The 21,423-nt window shown below is 37.4% G+C and overlaps 2 protein-coding genes across 2 annotated transcripts in view; one reads left to right on the top strand and one right to left on the bottom strand.

The window, feature by feature from the left end:
* Positions 1–570: 570 nt before the first annotated feature.
* DHFR (dihydrofolate reductase) lies at positions 571–20,527 on the bottom strand. Its single transcript, XM_072416212.1, has 6 exons — positions 20,378–20,527; positions 17,025–17,074; positions 15,226–15,331; positions 12,183–12,309; positions 1,857–1,972; positions 571–701 (listed from the first exon to the last, which is right to left on the bottom strand). The coding sequence occupies exons 1-6, from the start codon at positions 20,467–20,469 to the stop codon at positions 623–625; spliced, it is 570 nt and encodes a 189-aa protein (XP_072272313.1). The 5' UTR covers positions 20,470–20,527; the 3' UTR covers positions 571–622.
* A 198-nt stretch (positions 20,528–20,725) lies between these two features.
* Positions 20,726–21,423, top strand: part of MSH3 (mutS homolog 3) — a 99,413-nt gene continuing 98,715 nt past the window's right edge. The window contains exon 1 of the mRNA XM_072416211.1: positions 20,726–20,995. Within this exon, the coding sequence (XP_072272312.1) occupies positions 20,873–20,995 (123 nt within the window). The 5' untranslated portion in view covers positions 20,726–20,872. The remainder of the gene's footprint in view (positions 20,996–21,423) is intronic.

Here is a 21,423-nt window from a genome sequence, read left to right as displayed (position 1 = left end):
CGAGCCCCTAGTTCTGTTGAGTCGCCTGGTGTTTAATTCAGGGTTTCCTCTGTCCAGCTCTTGCATTAACCCCTCCTTGTCCAGTCTGTCAGTTCCCAGTCAACTTCCCCATGCTGTTCTAGTGTTCCTGTCTGTCTGTGGATATCCCTGAGTCACCTGTGCCTCCTGTTGCTTCCAGTGTCTCCTGTGTTCCCTGTGCCCGCAGTGGCCCGTGTCACTAGTGTCTGTCTCCTGGATCCCTGGCAGCTGACCTCTGGCGTGTTACCTGATCTCTTATGCTTGCTGCCTGCCTCAACCCTGGCCTTCCTCGACTATTCTTCTGCTTTGTGATTTGGTACCGTGTTTTGCCCACCTCAATGTGCTCAAGGACCGCAACCTGGCAGTAACCAGCGGGGCAACATTTTCACCACCAGAGGCTCTGTAGAAGACCTTGTTACTGCTTAGACTCTGTGCCTTGGCCCTTCTCGGGGCTCACACCACCTTCGTTTCGTGCAAGCCGTAGCACCACCTAGTGGTCCTGTCTCTCTGTGCGTGACCCCTCACATGAAATGATGATAAACAGCCATTCAATCAGTAGAAAATCACTTTATTGAACAGAAAAATTACAATAACCACAAGCAAATTACAGCAGCTTTTCATAGACCTCAAATTTGTACTGAATACCATTTTCCTCTTGCATTTCCGAGGATATTCCAGGGTACCTGTTCAAGACAGAAAACATTTTTTTATTTCATATACATACTTGTGTCTGTTTCGGGTAACAGGCAAACAGGCAGATCAATATTGTTTAGATCAATCCTAAAACCTTTCCCAGTACATAAATACAATAATATACAAAAATAATACACACACACATATATATATATATATATATATATATATATATATATATATATATAGCTTTTATAAAAAATGCTTTCTCCTGGCAATATTGTTTATAAACATTATTTTATTTTTAATGATCTTTAAAAAAATCAACCTGTAGAACAATATCGGAGAGGAAAAGGTAGTTCATTTCAGGCTGCTTATTAAAAGCTTGGGGGTTAATTAAAATGCACTTTATTTTTTTAACATACAAAGCTGCTTTAACCACCAGAATATGCAGATCAAAGCTGCCATGAATATACGAAGTAGTTATAATGAAGCAATAATAAGCTATATCCTATCTCTCATTGACTCTGTAGATGATGTACTGCAAGTGTCAATGTACAGAGAAGCATAATGCTCTGTTCTTGTGCTGGACAGCACGTTCCAGCTGTCACTGCTGAAAAATGCAATGAAAGAGCTACAAGAAGGGAAGAACAGGACATATATTGTGAAGGGAACAAAGTATTTTAAGTGTTTTTGGCCATGTGTAGCAGTGAGGTTCACAGCTGGTGAAAAATAGTTACAAGGTTTCAAAATTAATATTTTTGATGAAAAGAAATAGTGGCTATATTAATATTTAGATTATCTGTTGTATAAAAATCAAATTCATAATTGACTCCTATTGGAACTTTACAGACACCACAATACCCTCTTACAGTAGTAGTCAGAAAGTAGGACAAGATGTAAAGATTTTAATCTTGCATAAGAAAAATAATGACTAGTTGCCAATCAGCTTATGTCAAATACACTGAAATTCACATGTATTTGAGTTTCCAAGGAGATAGCGGTCAAAAAAAAAAAAAAAGAGACACCAAAATCTCTTGTTTAATGTCCTATAATGAACACGCACAAATTATATTAGTAAATCCATTCCAGGTTTGCTGGATCACCCAGGTTCACCCATGACAGTCTATCTTCTCCAGTCTTTGAGAGCTTTTATAAATCAGAACCATTGAGTATTAAAACTTAAAATATGAAATCTGTCTTACTCTGGCAGCAGCTTATATGACTGGATATCGATGTCTGGCAGAAATGTGTCACATTCAAACTCTTGTTGAATTCTGGTTACAAACAGCCTTTGGCTAACAGGTTTGTCCATAAGTTCCTGTATAGAAAGACAAAGGAGAACAGTGTTATTAAGAAGCCCACAAACTTGTTTAGTAATTCAGATAATATGTTTTATGGTTAGGGATTAGCTAAAATATGATTTATAGGCGTACTACACCTTAATTTATTGCATGCAAACAGTAGAAACGTTCTGTTAGACCAGATGTACACGGTTGTTACCTCAACAAGTGGCTCTGAGCCTTAAGCCTCTGAGCCCATTCATTTTCAGAGCCTGGTACTGTAATAAAATTCTAATGCATCAATCCACATTAAAATCAGTTAAAAAAAAAAAAAGTAGTACTGTTTTACCATCATTATACCTTAAAAAAACAAAAGAAGATGTAGGGCTATAATTCATTTAAAGCGCTAAACTGGGCAGAGAAACACCCATGGGACACAGTTTTGTCTGGTTTCCACCTGTGATTTTTTTAAACTCCACAAAAAGGGAGGATTTTGGACATGTCTACGCTTACAATATGTGGTCAGTTTAGATACAAAAAGTGCTAAGACTTTAAAATCCATTGCTGCATGGTTATTTTATAAAATAGCACATAACTATCCTTATTACGACTGATGAAAGACATAGGAAGGGAAATATTTTTAAACACGAAGCATCGCCTTTTAGGCAACAGGAAATCAACATTCTGGGGCTCCTTTCATGTTTCACATCTCAGAAGATTGAGGAGTTATTTACATTAAAATGGCTTAAAGGCATGGGGGAACATTCACTCTTGAAACACTTCAATCACTGAAACTTTCCCTTCATTGAGCAGCTCTATAATAGGCATAAACACACTGATTAGGAGCACATAAAATAGCAAGTAAACATATTCTTCTCAAAAAATATATTCATCTCCGTGCTCTGCTAGCAGGCATTTGCTACTGGTACAGGTCAACGTGACAGATGAAATTTAAATGGGTAATATCGGAAACACATTCACGTTTTTTTGGGTTTTAGGTTGCATCATTGAATATATTACCTAGAACGCTGTGGTGTATCCACAGCCCCCTATACCAAATTCTATTCTCATCAAATTCCACCAAGACCTAATTAGCTTCAAGTCAGTTGTAGCATGATACAGTAAAGAGCACTTAGAAAGAGGACTAGAAGGATTCTGGTCTTATGGAAAAAAGAAGGACATTGTTTTAAAATGGTGATGAAAATGTATGCAACATGTACATCCAAATAACTGCTGCCCCAACAAAGTTATACTTCTGTTGTTGTTTTCAAATTGCTGCAATTTCAAGCAGCATCTGCACAAATGTAAAAATAGTCAGGGGAAGGCTGGGCTGAAGGTCAGCAAGGCAAAGTCTAAGAGGTCAACATGACCTGAAGTCAGTTACACATCAGACCCGAGATCACACTACCAAACAAATGCTTGAATATCAACCTCTTTTGTGGCTAAGACAACTAAATGCAAAAGAAGTAGGTTCCTGAAGATTTGAAAAGCTGTCTAACAAAAACCTACATGATGTCCTTTAAAAACATCATCCTTTTACACGATAAATGATACTACAGATTTGTCCCTACCATTAAAGGGATAGTTAATTGTGTTCTCTTCTCATGGCTAAAGGCTACTGGTCTTACAATGGTCCTATGTCTAAAACCCCGAACCATCAACCCTAACTTATGGAAAAGCGATCTTAAAGCATACCTAAATAAAACATTTTTACTTTACATAGAAGGGTAGACAACCCTTCTAAATACAGAAAAAAGTTGGTGCAACATTCTTTTTGGGAACGTGGAGCCTTCTGGGATACCTACATCATGCATCTCAGAAGGCTCTGGCTGCTCTTCTGTGCATGCCCTGATCTTGAACATGCACAGAAAGGGCAATTTTCCTCCTAGGGGAAAGAGATGACGATCTTGTGCATGCGCAGTGCATCAGCTCCCTTTTTTCCCCCCTTCACAGCGGCCGCGTCACCAGATCTCGCACCTGCGCAGGTGCGAGGTTGGGTGACGAAGAAAAAAGACCGGAAAAAAAGAGTGAAGTTGGCAGCGCCCGACGCCGGGATGAAGAGGAAATCCCAGGACAGCGCAGGACCGGATCGTTGGAAGGACCAGCACCATTGAGGGACCTGCAGGATTAAATTTAGGTGTAATTTTTTTGTTTTTAGTTTAGTTCCGATTTAACTAGCAGTGCTACAACAATCATAATATTTTGCATTAAAAAAGGGTTTTGGATTTTACTTTTACCACAGGGCTTAAATTTAGCATAGTTATGATAATATATAATTTGCTTGACATGGTATATAATTGTCCATAGACAAAAGGTTTACCTATGGACAAAATATTACTGTTTCTTGGGTACACACAACTTTAAGCTTTACTTGATTTGGTAACTACTTGACAGTGTGTTTATGTGCACTAAAATAAACTGTGTTAACAAGAATAAATATACATATTATACAATAGTACTTAATTTTACTGACATGGGGTAAGCTTTCACTTTTTTTTTTCTCATTACCATTGGGCAGTAAATTATTTGCATAGACAATTTAATTTCCTCCTGAAGAAACAAATACTCGTTTGCGAAATGTGTTGTACTTTTCTAGAGGACTGTCTTCAAATTCAGGATTGTTCAACATGTACCATTGATGATGACCAGTGCTTGAATGTTTCTTAGGATCTGGGATGACATTTAATTAACTCTCTGATGCTGCCAAAACTATGTCCCTATATGAATTATACATTTATGTCTATTAGTATTGTGGCCAGTAAATCAAGGTCCAACCCTGGTCAGAGTTTTATTTCATTTGTTTTTTTATAATTAATATTGTTCTTACTGATATAGTTTTTGTCTGCAATTTTAACGCATTTGTGACTAATATTTATGCTTAAATCAAATGTTATATGATCACGATTATGATTACCTGTAATTGCAACTCTTAGAGGGTTTCATTGGGCAGAGATGAATGGCAAATTTGTAGGGGAGTTTTCTTCTCCTCTTTCAATGCCCCATGTAGCTGGAAAGTGGCTTCTGGTCTACCACTGCCCCACAGCTCCAAGCTTTCCTATTCTTTAATGAAGGACAGTTTGATTTTGGAGTGGTGCACATGGAAGTAAACTTATGTTGGCTTTTTCTCTTATTAAAAAAATGCACATTTTCTGCCAGGAATGCTCATAGAAGAAAAATGTCCTAAACGGTCTGATGTTGTGACTTTGATGTTGTGACAAGATAGGTAGGTCTGCAAGGCTTTTATAGGAAAGTATCCACATGCATTTAAATAATTTGTTCAAAGGTGTATAACATAGTTGCTTGCACAAACCATTAAGTAAATTGCAACTGTTCCAAGAATTATCTTCACAGCCAGAAATGGTAAATAACACAATAGTGACTAGTTAAACATTCAAGAGTGCAGTGCAAACTTTATTCTGAATTAAAGATATGGAATGTCTAGCGCCATAGTACAAGCAACATACCAGCACAGTGCATTATTCAGTATTCATTGTGCAAAAGTATAATCAAATGACTGCATAAAATGTCTAGCACAATCTCCAGCTATTTGCTAACTGTGTAAATTACACCTTTTTATATGAATGTATAGACAGGTATTTAAACTAAAAAGCTAACGTAATTGTCACACCAGTTAATCACCATTTTAAGGTTTTTCCATCCCTTCGTTTTAATTTCTGGCAAGAACAGTTAGAGAAGCTTCATGCCAGAAAGCCTTTCATATTTACATGCATTGTGCTACTGCTCTGACTCATACAATGACCTTTTCTCTTCATTATTTTTCCAAGAGAAAGTCAAATCAATCTGACTGTTTATACAAAGATCCACTAACAGTTTATAACGGTACTCCATCTAAAACATATTCTTTAAAGACCAACGGAAAAAAAAAAACTGCAAATGTTCTTTATAGAGAAACTTCCAAAAATCACTGAGGTCTTTGATAAGTTTAACCAATCCTCTCTGTTATTTCTCCACTGTACAATATCATTTATTGTGTTACTGCAGATAATGTACTAATTTCAGAATTAGAATGGCTGAATATTGTAGATCTGACCAAATGCCTTTATTGTCAAATGTAATCAGTTCCTCTAGTTGTAGAACAATCTGGTAGAGCAGTCAGACCTAAGAATCAAATGGCATCCCTAAACTCTTAAAAGTATTTGTAAAAGTGGATAGAATAAAGTCACAACTGCAATAACGTCAAACTGTCTAAAAAAAAAAAAAAAAGCCTGTATAATCTGTTGCTCGAGTTTAGAAAATATTTATAGGGGACAGTGAACCCAAAAGTGAATGTGGTCTTCCAAGGAAATGTGATTACTTTACAAACTAAGCGGCCTGCTGAAGGTATACGATATTGCTATAAGTCTATACAACCATTGTATAAGTCTATACAACCATGCTGGTACCCCAAATAAACACCTGGGAAGTAGGAATAGGAAAAGCTTGTGCTTAAACCAGATCTATCACCATAATTCTTCCTTCTCTATAAAGTAAAAAATGCATTTTTTTCTTTTCAGTGAAAAAAAAAAAAAGCTAAGCTACTTTAAAGACTGAATGGGAGCACAGAGCCTCCTTGGATACTCGCGTCACAAATCCCAGGAGACATCAGGGTGCTCCTGCCTGAAGAACGGGAGAGTGCAGAGAGTCTTTAAAAAAAAAAAAAAAAAAAAAAGGTGCCGGTCTCGCGTATGCACGTTTTTTTTTCAACTACAGGCTATGTCACCCACTCTCACACCTGCGCACTGTGAGATTGGATGGTGTAGCCCAAAGAAGAAAGAAAAGTATGTCAGCTTCTCCAAGCTGGGACAAAGCAAGAAACCAGGACAATATGGGACTGTATAGAAGACAGCTCCAGAAGGATCGAGGGATCTACAGAAGTAAAGGTAAGTTACTTTTTTTTTTTTTAGTTTTTACTTTAGTTTTGCTTTAAGAACTACTCGTGTGGCAAAACATCCACAAATCCTAGTGCTATTTTAACAACCCACACTGGGGCAGTATAAAGAAACTCAGAAAATTTAATTTTAAAAAGTCTACCTTGCTGGATTGCATGGAGCCCCAACGTTGGTCCTACCATGCTACCATTTCTGCTTCACTATATAAAATTGGTTACTTAGGTAAACAGTATTGTGTACTAAATGAGGGCTGTACAATCACTGCTAGTGAATTTTCCATTCAGTATTAACTTTTGTTAGTTGTCCTTAATATTTTCTCTAAACAAACTGATGTGAACCTTAGGAGGTGTTTCCATTGTATCATAGTGACGGGGACATTTACACAGTGGATAATGGATGATGCATTAACTATATTCTGCAGTGCCCTGGCCAATATTTGGATACACAATGTCTAACTAGATTAGGTGTCCATCTGCAGAGAATTCCTCAATCAGCCTGCTGCAATAATGAGTGCGAAGGGTTTTGGTGCAAAAACATTAGTAGAAAAATAACACCCAAATCATGCAGGTCATAACCGAGAAAGAGATGGACAAGACTTAAGTCAATAAACCAATAATAGCACAAATCTGTGCTCAGCAATCTACTGGAGTGAGAACATTAGCAGCTGCTTGTATTTACCACCAATGTATTTCCCTTGTACAAACACTCGACGAGGCAGTAAATTACAGTTAAACGTAATGCAGCACCATCTATATAAAACAAAGGACTAAACTGATCACATTGCCTCCATAGTAAATACCCAAGAAATTAAAGAGTACTTTGACAGGGATGTGATCACAGTAAAGGCAGACATGCAGTACAAGGCAGTACAGGCTCATTTACAGATGAATAGTGCTTTATTCACATTTTGTTCTTTTTTTTTTTTTTTTTGACATGTGTATAACAGAGACAAAGGTAAATGCCTTTATGGGTGTATATTATGGTTAAAGTGTGCAGGCAATGAGAATATACTACTTTTTACTGCTATTAAAAAGCCTAATTTACAACATCATACTGAACTTCTAGCGCCCTTGGCATCTGCACTCTTGTGGTTGACATTTCACAGGAGTATAAATCCATTGCAACACAGCAGTTCAGAGGAACACTTAATTGAATTGTAATGCTTCATCTAGGTCTGCCATTTCACACTGCTTGTATTATTATTATGTACCTGTACGTATAAATTGGGAACATATTAGGCAGTGCTGTGCACAATATAGGTTACAAATAACAGACAGGTACAAACAACTTGCCAAAAAGAGTACAGATCTAAAGAGTAGATCTAAAATCTACTGCAAGCCCCATCAACACAGGACAACCAATGCAGCTTGAAGCATGCTGTAAATACCCACCAAGACTTTAAAACTCAAAACCTATAAATCAAACAGGCTTTAGAAATAATACTTTACCTTTTTAAATAAAGGAGAGTAACCAAATTAAAATCAGAGCCAATGACGCTGGAAAGTAAAAATAGGAAAATCTGTATCTTGCTGGTGATTATAATGCAAGACAAGCCATTCTTATTGCAGATAGTTTAATACATGCAGCAAAAAGTTTCTTGAGGTTTCATTATGAGATGAAAAAATAACTAATAGCGTACATTTTAAATATGGCACAAACATTTTGCACACTGTCCCATCAGTGATAAGAAAAATCTGGTCCCACGGTGTATAAAAATGAAGGGTGAGCATGTAATTAGTCAAAGCCCAGAGGCATTTTATGTGAAAGTTATGAGAAGAATTAATCCACATTACTCGGGATCAAGAGTAAGCTAGTGAGTCATTTTGAACTCCCTGCAGGTAGCTAGCATCTATGGAAAAATAGCTGCCCACGCGTCTCATAAAGTAGAAGTGTTTGTACCATGGGATTTTTACACTCTCAGTGGCGAGTTTATACTTTTTCATGAAAACATAAGCATTCCCAATATCAGAAATTCCTTATGGGTCTGCTCATGCTTCAGTGCTTCCCTACAACTGACCAGATATCCTCACTCCATGTAATTTAGAAAACAGGATCCATAAACAAGTCATGGTACCACCACACTGTTCTGTATCTTTTTAAATTGCATTAGCTCACACTTTGGGGTTAAGAGGGATAAACAGTTATGGTTAATTCATTTTCTGTTTTTATGTTCTTTTATTGTATTTAAAACAAAGAAATGAAAAGGAAAGACAAAAAAGCTTGCCAAGGCACCAAAATAAAAAACACTTTATGCCACTCAAACTAAAAAGCCTGAACAGCTTTATTTAAAAGAAACTTGTCATAAAAGCAATGAGGGATTGCAGAATTCTACTTGGAGTCACTTGGCTGTAATAGTAAAACTTCATAATTCACATATCACATCACACACATGAACACAGATAATATGTGACTTACTTTCATATCAGATACTCAAAGAATTCAAGTCAGTGGGTCAGAATAACAGTCATGCATTTAGTATTTTATGAGGTGGCCATCTCTATATTTTCTGAAACATGTACAGCAACTGCAATTACAGCCCTTTAGTGCAAATCTCTACAAGCCTGTAAACTGTATCCTGCAGTTTTTGCCCATTTTACTTGATATAACTTTTTAATCGGGGGAGGAGGGCTACTTTAACTAAAAACATTTTTCAATTTAAAAAAAAAAAAATCCTAGAGGTCTTGTGCACAATATTTTCCAAAGGCTGTTTCATACCGAGCTTATTAGCTTTATATAAAAAAGCAGATGTGGGCTGAGAAGCTGAGCGAGAGCTGGAAATGTGCTACAAAGATGCCTATTTAGATCAAAAGCTTTAAAATGAGAACAAACAGTACTGGATAAACATTTGTGTAAAAGGTATGATTTTATGTAACCGTTTATATTCTAGACCATAAAGTCATTTAGAGAGCTTTGTTACTGACAGTGTTCAGTCTTGCAGCTGTGAAATAATCCTGTAAATAGCAAATAACTGTAATGCCTGAAGACAGAGGGTGTACCAGCTTCATTATACAACACTTTACTTCATTGCTACATGATTGCACTCATCACTAGAACTACACATCATGTGTTTCTGTCCATTGCCAAGTTAAAGCGGAACTAACCCCTTAAAAAAAAAATACTCAGGTAGGTTCTTTATTGTAAAAAGAACAGGTGATGTCCCTTCTGCAATAAAATAACCTCACCTGTCTCTGTTCCATCAAGGACACTTGGAATAATCAGCAATATTGCAAACGATAATTGGCATACAGTACAAGTGTTCATTCTTTCACATGTTTAGTGAGTTGTTTTAGTTCTACCACAATTTTCTAATGTTTGAGGTTTTGACAACTGTTCTTGCCCTCATGCTATTGTGTTTCTTCTGATGATGTATTTTGTAACTGTTTGGAATGTCAGACCGATTTCTTTCTCCAAAATAAAGAATGTTATAAAACAAAAACAACTATTTTCAAACCAGATACTCTCTGCCCCACAGCCAAACCTAAGATATTTGTACTTTTTGTTGATCCTAACAAATACATAAAAAATCTAATTAAAATAAAACATTATATAAACAAATTCATCAAAGGATCAGCAACATGAAATACTACCAATCATTACAAATATGCACGATAATCATTCCAATGAATATTATTTAAAAATAGAGAATGACTCAGAAAGAGAAGTCCTCCTAGATAAGAACATCTCCACAACCCTGAAAAGCAAGTCCAACTTTTTCCAGTACAAAGAAAAGGAGGTTCCATTGATACTTTTTTCACAACAGTAATATATGAATTTCAAAATCTTATTACAAATCATCTATACAAGACAGGTCATAATAGGTGAAGAGAAAAGCCTTAAAATCTATCAACATAACTCTAATATTGTCATTATAGCTAATAAAGGAGGAAGAATTGTACTACAAAACAAGAAAAAAAAATGTAACACATTCTCGGTGATACAAAGTTTTTTTTAGAACTAAAGTGAGTTGTTTGTTATATACATCCCCAATAACCATACATACTGCAAAAAACAGATACAATCATGGGCCTTTTAAGGCATAGTTAACCAATTAGACTAAACAACTATCTTTTTTTATATAAAAAACTTTTAAAACAATTTTCATTATGAGATTTCAAGACAAAGGGAAAAGGAAACAAAATAAAACATAATACAAAACAACAAATTACATTGATTATTTCCTTTCCATATTAACAATAGACAGAAACAAAACAGTGGTAAGAAAATCGAGAAACAATAGTACTAAAAACATTCAAACTTTATTTAACATATAAATTTAAAAGCTGTTAAAAACAAATAACAAAAAATAAACAACAATGCTCCCAAACGTTAATCTCAGTTGATATTCGAAGCGTTTCGTAGACATGGTCCACTTCTTCAGGAACTTTAAACTGAGATAACAAATATCATAGCTCCTTTATGATATCAATCTTCCCAAAAAACAGCTTCTTAGCACCCAATGTTCAGAAGTCAAGGTAAGGAGCAGCAGCTCACTCCAAGACTGTTAAGGTTTCTATTTTGAGTTCAGAAGTTAGTTATGCCCGGAATGCCCGCATTTAAAGATCAGGCTATTCCCAAAATGCTTCTGTGGGAACATATACATATTCTTGGATGCATTATTTCCCTCTGGTCCTATTTAAAACATCCTCCCCAGTCATAAGATTAAACTCCTAATCACACTGCTAAATAGGAAGTAAATTAAATACTTAGCTGTTGTGCCACACTCTGATCGCGGATGACAGAGAAAAAGGAGAAGGTGATACAAACAATAAACAAAATCTATTATTATCCTATTATATCGTACCAAAAAGAATATGATAAGCTAAAGACCAAATTATAAAATTCTCACAGACTCTACTGCATGTTCATCTAAAATGAAAGAACTTTATCTCCAACAATATGCCAATACACTTCTGTCATATTTTTGTGATTCCACCCACCTTACTGAGTGCCTTCACCGCAATACAATGGAAAACATCTTAGGCTTACAATGAAAAATACACCACTATCTACAAACATTCATCACACAGTGCCACAATTTAAGTTCATTCATTCTGTGATTTCACTATCTTACAATATACAAGTATATTCTTTACAACTTCTTACTGTGTGCACTGGAAGTGGACCCACAGAATCCAGCATAAAACTTGTGTTATAAATAAAATGTTTAATTAAAACAGTATAGCAGTTTATCACTGATCCATTTCTATAAAATGTATATTACAGCCCAGTAAATGTTTAATTTAGTTAACATTTTCAATTGTGTATCCATAACAATGAACCCCAGAAAATATAATGATACTTTACCTGCCTGACATTTCATTTCAAAGAGCTCATATGATAAATGGTGTAAGATATTTACCTTATACAAAGAGCTTCCTCCAATAATCCAGATGAGATCGATCCTATCTTTCAATTCTGGTGTCTCTAGCAGTTGAAGGGCTTCATCTAGACTCTTGGCTAGATAGTGAGCACCATTTGGTGGTTCCCTAAAAAAATATGATTATTTTATTTATTATTAATATACAACTGATCAGAAAATCACACATTTTTTTTGTAAAAGTTCATTTAATGAACTGCTGAAGATTCCTCAATAAAATCCCATTGTAAGATTTACAATAAACAAAATGATACAAACTTTCTTGGGAAAATCTTTATAAATTTGGAAAGAGGGACATCCTTATCCCAAAATTTCTAACCTAGAACAAACATAAAGGTGTCTACCTTTAGTGACTGCATGTTTGCTTTACTAAAGTAGTGAAGTATTAATTAGTATGACAATCCTAAAAGAAACAAAACAGCTATGGCAACTTATTTCTCATTTAACAGGTTCCTTTAAAAAGATAAATTGCCCCAAAACAAATTACTCAGTTTTAGTAAAAAAATTCACCCTAGCCATACCAGCTTCACAAGCATTGTCAACATAACTGAATATATACAGAATATTACTAAGAATTCACACAATAGTTATACCAACGTTCCCAAAATTCTTATTTCCATGATTGGTATGAAGAAGTTTAGTTGTTGTCTAATTCACAGGCAGATTGATAAAGTAATATTTACATTTGCTAGAACTAGATTTTATAATTGCAACAATAAACCTTGAACTTCTGATCTTCCGTCCCAAACTATCAGATGTGCGTACTACGCAATATACACGAGACTATAAACTCTTTCCTCACTGTTTCTATGGAGATAGTGTATGTATGATCTTTCACTTTGGAGACACAAAACAGACAGCCAAGGACATATGTAGCTGCAGCAAAATCTTCTCATAATGTGCATATCAATTCTGACACTCTGGAACTACTAAGTGTTCAGTACACAAATGAGCACAAAACAAAGTAAACGTGGAATGTAAAGGATGAACAAGGATTTACCTAAAGGCATATTGTCAGTTGCTCAGCTTTATAGCTAAACTGGTAAAATGTCCTATACTGATCATAGCCCAACTTCATTGGTATTGTGTATTGATATAAACTCTGCTAATAATACTTAGAGGTTTAAATAAATTATACACAGTAATTACTGCACAACCAATGCGTCATGTCTTTTCATCCATTGCTGTAATACAAAATGTACTGTGCATGCAATTTGGCATATGTATCATCCAGTCCATATAACACAAAAATAATGGAAGATAACGTAAGGACAATAAAAGGGAAGAAGGAAGGAATTTCAAAAAAAAGAAAAACAGAAAAGTAAATTCTAAAAGTAGGAAGGAGAGGAAAAGCACAATCATACAAGTCCAGTCCCAACTACATTCCTCTTTTGACCAATACGTAATGTTTTATAACATACAAATAGAAAATAACATTAGCTTTTAAAAAATAAATAAATAAAATATCCTAGATTGCAAGCTCTTTGGGCAGGGTCCTCTCTTCCTGTGTCACTGTTTGTATCTGTTTGTCATTTGCAACCCCTATTTAATGTACAGCGCTATGTAATATGTTGGTGCTATATAAATACTGTTTATTAATAATAACCTTTTTGCTTGGTGTAGCAAGTCAGTTTCTGGTCCTTTTACACAAAATGCATCTATCTCTATGCAATGGTTAGAAGTAATTCTAGCACAACACACGCTAATAAAAATTATTTCCTTGCTTACAATTGCCTTCATGACAATATAGGATAAGATAAACTCTCCCTTCAGTAAATTCTGGTTGTCTTTTTACTATAGTATCTCATGTTGGGTGGAGCACTACCGTGCACACAAATTGGCATTCAAGTGCTTTTACTCTACTCAACACAATCATATTTTTAACATTTTGACTAATGGAACATTTCAGCCTCAGTTTTTCCTTTTGTGCACAGACTGAGAATGTTCCCCTATATTCCGGCTTGTAGCACCCTGCTACAATTATGCAGTTAAAGCGGAACTTTCAGGAAAACCAATAAACAGACAAATACATTGCTTATATCAGAGATATTTTACTTGTCAAACAATTTGTAATTCTGTCTTTCCAGCTCAGAATTTACACGGTTCAGCCCTGTCCAGCAGGAAAGGTCACTTCCCCACTTTCTAACTGGACATTGTTGAGCCTACATATCACTTAATTCTCTCCTAGCAAAATCTCCTTGCACTACAACACATCCAAGTAGTTACTTTTGCTGCTTCCTCCCCTACCTCTATCAGCTCTGCTGTACAGGGACTGCAAGAGGCAGATTCTGGTGCTTACAATGTTTATATTAAAAATTACATTCAGTAATGCACTATTCACTGCACTGCAAAAACTTATGCAATGCAGTATATGATACAAAATCATTTTAATGAGAGGTAACACTTGGACAGTATGCTGGGATTTTAAAAGGTCAGACTACTTGGAAAGTTATGGTATTTGAACCAGTGAACTGTGGTGGGCCAGGTTAGCCAGTGGCAAAATAATTCTTTAGGGGCAAACTTTCTCTTAGTTTCAATTTGAGTTTAGCACTGCCTCCTACTCCTTTTCTCAAAAGTTTATGGCTCACTATTCTAACCCTTGTAGTGGTATCATTCTCGGTTTCTCATTGCCAATGAATGTTAATCTACTGTAAGGTAAGGTTTTGTAGTCCACTCAGAGGCTTTGTGCTCGGCTTTAGAGCTTAGCAAACAGCTCCAGATTATATCCAGAATAGTGCTTCTTTGAGGATAGAAAGATCAATCAATCAATTAATTAATTATTTTAATAGAAAGGAATTGCGTACAAAAAAATGCTCAGAAAAACAAAAGTGTGTTTCGAGCCATAATCATTTACTTGGAATAGACATATAGGTCAGAAAGGGAAGAGTGAAAATGCTGAAAACTTTTTAAGTTGCATGCTTGTCCTTCATCGTGGTATGAAAACTGTGCAACCTAGGTACTTAACTATTTTTTGTCACTAGGTGACATGAAGCAAAAAAAAAATATCTCACATACATGAACTTACTTCAGTTCTTTGCTTAAAACAATGTTTATTCTTTCCTTCAGTGGTCGATTCTTCTCTGGAATAGAGAACCATGTTTTTCTTCCCATTATCACAACATTTTGTTTGCCTGTGTAGAAGAGATTAGCACTTGGTAAATTGATCTTCAGCACATGGATTCTGCTGATCACTGACATACATTCTACTGTGCTGGCATCTTGTGGTTAGTCTACATATTGCATGCCAATGGCCAATGAATTCTGACTTTAAAACTAAAGTTCCACTTTGAAGTTTGTATGATCAGGCAGGTCAATATTGCAAAAAAGGACAGGCCATATTCTTTCAGCAATAATGCCTCTTACTTGCCTGATCGCTCTAGGTTTCTGGCAAACAGTCGAGGATGTGCAGAATCAGCTTTAGTTGCATTCCCGGCTTCCCTTGAGTTTTCTGGGATGACGTATGATTAGGTCACCCCAGCAAGGCCAATCAAGTTGGCTGAAGATAATCCAGAGTTAAAAATAATAATAATAATAATGAAATTAATACAGTAAACTCACTGATGGCCAACAACCACAGGGATTAGTAGGTTCCGGATAAATTTAGTTTCTGGTTGCGTGAGAGTTCTAACTCGAATTCTGCACCCCATACCATGAACTCAGTGTTGACTTTATATTCTTATTGAAATACACTAAAAGCACATTAGGACAAAGACAAACCACTTACGGTAATACAATTTTATTGTATTATAAAACAGCTTTGTAAATGCATATATACAGAATAAAAGTATGAAGACAGATTATTGAAAAGAAAACATGGGGGCATTTTATTAATAAAATAAAACAGAACATTATTAAAATGGAATATAAGAACAGATTATTTTTATGAAGTATTGGGGCATATAGTTATAATTATGGGTGCGAGTCATTATTAAAAAAAAAAAAAAAAAATAATCTGCTTCTTTATTCTTCTTTAAGGTTATGTTAATGAATATAGGTGCATTACTAAGTATTTTTGTTTTTTATAATTAAGACAAATGGAGAAAGAAAAAAAATTAGATATAGCTCTAGCAGCAGGTAGACATGACTGGGAACTCAAAAATGTAATTTCTGTAATTTTCCGTAATTAATTTATTTGTTATTTTTTACCCAAATCTTAATATTATTACGAACTTAACCCTATAAACATCAAAATTCAATATAAGTTACATTTGCTTGTTTAGGTTTGATTTAGGTTTCTTCTTCATAGGCAGAAAGATGTTTAACCAATCATAGGGCAAGAATCATTTACAACAAATCCTTGAGCTGACAGACATGGAGAGCCACAAGAAGACTCTTATTCCACAGATAATACCATAAATGCTAATTGGATTGCATACTGAGCAATATTGGGAACATGTTTACAGTTGCTATTACTTCTTTGTAACCTAATACATTGAATTTAGGCAATGAATAAGGAAAAAGTTTACAAATAAAAATAGGCCTAGATGTGTCTGAATTAATACTTCAAGTCACAGACCAGTAACAATTATGGAGATGATAAATTTAGACTTCATTATAAAGCAAACCTAAACCTGCGATACTCACCTGTCCCCATTTGCCCTTGCAGAGTGCTGCCACTTTTTTATTTCTTCTCTTGATTGATCAGGCCAGGACGATGTAACTTCAGCTCAGGCGTGCAGAAATGTATTCCTGGAATGTGCAGTTTAGGTTTTTGACAAATACCTATACTTATTTATACTTATTTTTAATTACCAAGCACAGGAATTGAAAATACATCTTCTTTTTGCATTATTTGGTCACATTACAAATTTGACAAAAAATTACCTTCAGTTGTTGGTGTCATTGTCAGCCTTTGAAAATGTTTAAATTCATTTCTGGAAAACGAAAATGAAAACAAATTTAAAATTTAAAAAAGAATGCTAAATCATGTAAAGCAATTGACTTCTTCAAAAATAGGAATAACAAATAGAATATGGGATTCTATTTGCTAGCCTAGGTACACATGTGCAATAACTGTCTTTAGAAGACGAACGATTAACGACCAATGATCAATGATTTATTTGAAGGATCGTATAGTGCACTATTCTGTACATGCTGAATTGACAGGCCCGTTCAAATATAATCTACCAATAATGTACACACGCTAGATACGATCTTTGAATGATGCAGGAAGTGATGTGTACCGGAGAAAAGTGTACCGCAGAACAATCCATGACCGTACACAGTCGGGACAGTCATTCCTTTTCAGTGACAATCCTCGTTCATCGGCGTCGTTGGCCACTTTTTCTGATGATCGGATGATTGATTGTTAGTCGTTTGTTTCCAACAACAATTGGAATGTGTATACAATATTGCATGTGTGTACGTAGCCTTTTTCCTATCTTTACAGAAGTCAATTGGTTCAAATGGCTACTGGTACTAGGACAATTGCAGACATCACTCATCCCTTCTGCAAGTAAGAATCTGCTTGCTCACATTTTTTATTTTATAACTTTAGTTATTTATAACTTTGGGTTCACTTTTAAGTACTTTGCACTTTGATCTCTCAGCAGGAAAGATAAATATAGCCATATTTGTAATTTTACAAATATGAATCAATATTGTCTGGAAGGAGTTAATGTTAGTGTTTCCTAACACCCATAAACACTTTGTTTTCAATGCAAATGCCTATAATTGTCCCCATTGATTTCTATAGGAGCATTTAAAGGCGGTTTTAGGCATTTATAAGCAGTTAAAAATGTAAACTACAGCAAGGAGAATTTTCTTTAACGTTAAAAAATGTGCTGCCCACAAACTCACTGGTATGAACTGATTTATTGTAATAGAAAATTCATACATGGGTGTTTAAACACAGGGGAACAATGAAGCTTTAGCCTAAATGAAATATATATATAAAAAGGGGTTTATATACTTTTACTAAGACATTGGTGCTTCTATTACCATGTTATTAATTCATAACATATCATATCATATTAGAACAAAGATATAGTAACAAATAGTATTGCCATTTCCTGCATGGCCATTGAGGGGCACTAGACATTTACCCACTATTCTTAGAGCAGCGGTTGCCAATCAGTGGTCCGCAGCTCTGGCCTCTGCGCCTCCCCAGCAGGCTCACAAGGACCCCGCTGTGGGGTGCAGAGGCCAGAGCCGCGGACCATGTCCCCCACACAGATCGCAGGCTCGGACAATGGGCAGATCGTGTCTCTGGACACAACCTGCCCACTCTCCCACCACAGGCTCAGACCTGGGAGAGTGGGCAGGTTCTGGCATTATGACATCACCCAGGGGCAAGTGTCTTCCCCCTTTGAGTGACACACAGCTCCCTGCGCATGCGCGACCTGGAGTCCGTGAAATGAGTTGTCCGTGTGGTCTAAAAGGTTGGCGACGAATGCTTTAAAGTAAATCCTGGGACTCCATGTTTACCCCAGTATCGAGTTTAAAAGGATTTAGTTTCCAATAACTAGTTGCAGCTGTTGTTTTAACATAGCCCAACGCGTTTCACCTACAAGTTAGGCTTCTTCAGGGGTATTAGTGGCTTGCTTGATGTAGTACAACTCTGAAGGAAGGTGCCGCCGAACATGTCAGACAGAAATATGCATGGGTATGCAGAGCATAGACTCCTGGGAGAATCTGAAGAACCTTGCTGCCAGAAGTATCTTTAATATAACTGGTGTTCTCAACCCTCATAAGGAGGTTTACATGGAGGTTTCTCTTTAAATCTGAAGGTGAGGGCTTGGGAATCAGCTTCAGAATTCAGTGAGGACACTTCCATGTGTTCAGAGAGAGACACAGCCTTAGCAGAATATCTGCCTTATGGGCCAATTGCACTTTTATCCTGCAATTACAATTGCACTAATCTCTGAAATACACTTTGGCACCCAAAATAGGAAGTACAGTTTGTATGACCAGTACTGGTAGTATGAAAGGCATCAAGGCGCAGGTATGTCATGCCCCTCTGAATCACTTGTCTTAGGAATTCAATAAAGCATTTACAGAATATGGATTACTGCTGATGGCTCCTTGTTTGTATTTTTTAATGTGCTGGGACTAAGCAAGGTCCAAGGAGCTGGGGGATTTGCCTGTGCTGAACAAAAAGGACAGCATTTCCCTAGCGGCAGCAGGACTGTGCATGTACAGAACTATACAGCAGTGGTCTCCAACCTTTTGAGGCTTGTGGACCACTGAATGCACGGACTCTGGACCGCCCATGCGTGAGGAGCCATGTGTCATTCAAAGGGGAAGAATAACGTCATAATGCCAGAACCTGCCTACTCTCCCATTGCAGGACTTGGCCTGTGATGGGAGAGTTCTGTTCAGAGACATAATCTGCCCACTGCCCTGAACCAGCGATGTCACTGGGAGACATGCTCCGTGGCTCTGGCAAGTGGGTCCCCCAAGCAGGGTCCTTCTCCATACACTGCTGACGGGTGCACCGGCCAGAGCCGTGGCCCACCTGTCAGATGGCGTGGGGTTGGGGACCGTTGCTATACATTGTTCTATGTTCTGCTGACAAAAAAAAAAGGGCCACTTACACACACACACACACACACACAGTGAGAATGCTACTTTTTTCAGTTTCTGAAAGGCGTTTTACCCAATCTCACACCTGTGCAGTGCAGGATCGGGTGACATAGGAAGATGATGGCAGTGCCCTGTGTCTAGTACACGCCGGCACAAGACCAACTGAACTAGGATAGCGGAGGGATTGGCGGCTTTCCACCTATAAAAGTTTTTTTTTTACAGGCAGTTCTACTTTAACAACATCTTTACCTGTCCCCTTGGGAGGTCAGGATTTTTGGCCGGCTTCATTGGCCTCCAGATCAGAACAATGAATCTCCTGCATGGGATTTCTTTGTCCTCATTGTACACTCAGTTATACATTGGACGCTCTGAACATCTCTTTTTTATCAAACAGGATTTTTATAGCGCCAACATAATACACAGCGCTGTACAATAACTACACACAGGAGGAGGAGAGGACCCGGCCTGAAGAGCCTACAATCTCTTCTCCAATAAACAAACCTCTGCTCACAATATCTTATATAGTTCCCCTTTAATATCCCCAAATATTACAAAGCACTGACACACTAACCGGGCTCAGCAAAGCAGAAGCCACAACCCCAGCACTGGGCTAAATTTACTCCTGTCACCAGGGGGAGCTCTAACCAGAATACCTGAGAAGAGGCCATGGCAGAGTTCCCGCCTTCCCGATGCCCTGGCCCGGAGGACACACCGCCACTATGGAGTTCAGCAGCAGACCCCTCATCTCTGCACACACTGATCACAGCACACGGTGTGACAAATCACCGAGAGGCGGAAGCTGCCGGGCGGGACAAGGGGAGGAGGAAGGGATGTATGATGCCAGGCACTGGGGAGGATCATACTACACATGGCGAACTGTGCAGCACCCATGGATATACACACATTCACACACGCTGCTCCCCCAAACATAACACAACACCACGTGTCCCCGATCAAAAATTTACTTTTCGCGCCAATATATTCCCCGCCCTTTTCACGCTTTCATCCTCGGCGTCAGCCCCGCCCACCCAAGTCCTGTCTCTTGGTGACTGCCTGCCAGCCAACCAAACCGTGGCGACGAAAAGAGTGGGCGTGGCCAAGGGTCTCCAGTATGGGGCCCCTCGCCGTATGAAGTTGTAAGCCGTAGGATGCGGCGGCAGAAAGCAAGCAAACCCCAGGCTTCAGGCCTGTCACAGCCCGTCATCAGTCACTTCTTCAAACCTCAGGGTGGTGGTGGGGCCCAGCGGTCACTGACAGTCCAGCCTGCACAGGTCAGCAATGGGGGAGGGTCTGGGGTCAGCTCTGTCTGTGTGCTCAGAAATGATTACACTGGTCACCTGCAGGTTATGAACACTCCCCATAGATTTATATTAGCCATAGTGACAGTCCAATAAAAACATATTTACATGCAGAATTATCATCCAGCTGTGATATGTTATAATAATAAAAGCTGTAAAAACTAACACTGCATAGAGAAGTGGCTGCCTTCAGGTCTATTACATGCTGACTGTTCAGAGCTATAAATATTGACTTAACAAAAAGTCAGAGAATAGACACGCCCCTCCTTCCCTCAGCCAATGGCACAGCTCCGTTGGTGCTGGCCCTTGCCCCATTCATAGGGTACAAAGGGCTGCATTGGTACTTAATGAAAGCTCCAAATTCCGCTGGTGTAGAGAGACTCCAAAACCTGGAGCACAGC

This window comes from Pyxicephalus adspersus, chromosome 6 (genome assembly GCF_032062135.1).
Source record: "Pyxicephalus adspersus chromosome 6, UCB_Pads_2.0, whole genome shotgun sequence".
NCBI classification, from domain to species: Eukaryota; Metazoa; Chordata; class Amphibia; order Anura; family Pyxicephalidae; genus Pyxicephalus; species Pyxicephalus adspersus.
Note: the sequence above shows the minus strand (reverse complement) of the source record. Positions and strands in the feature narration are given on the sequence as shown.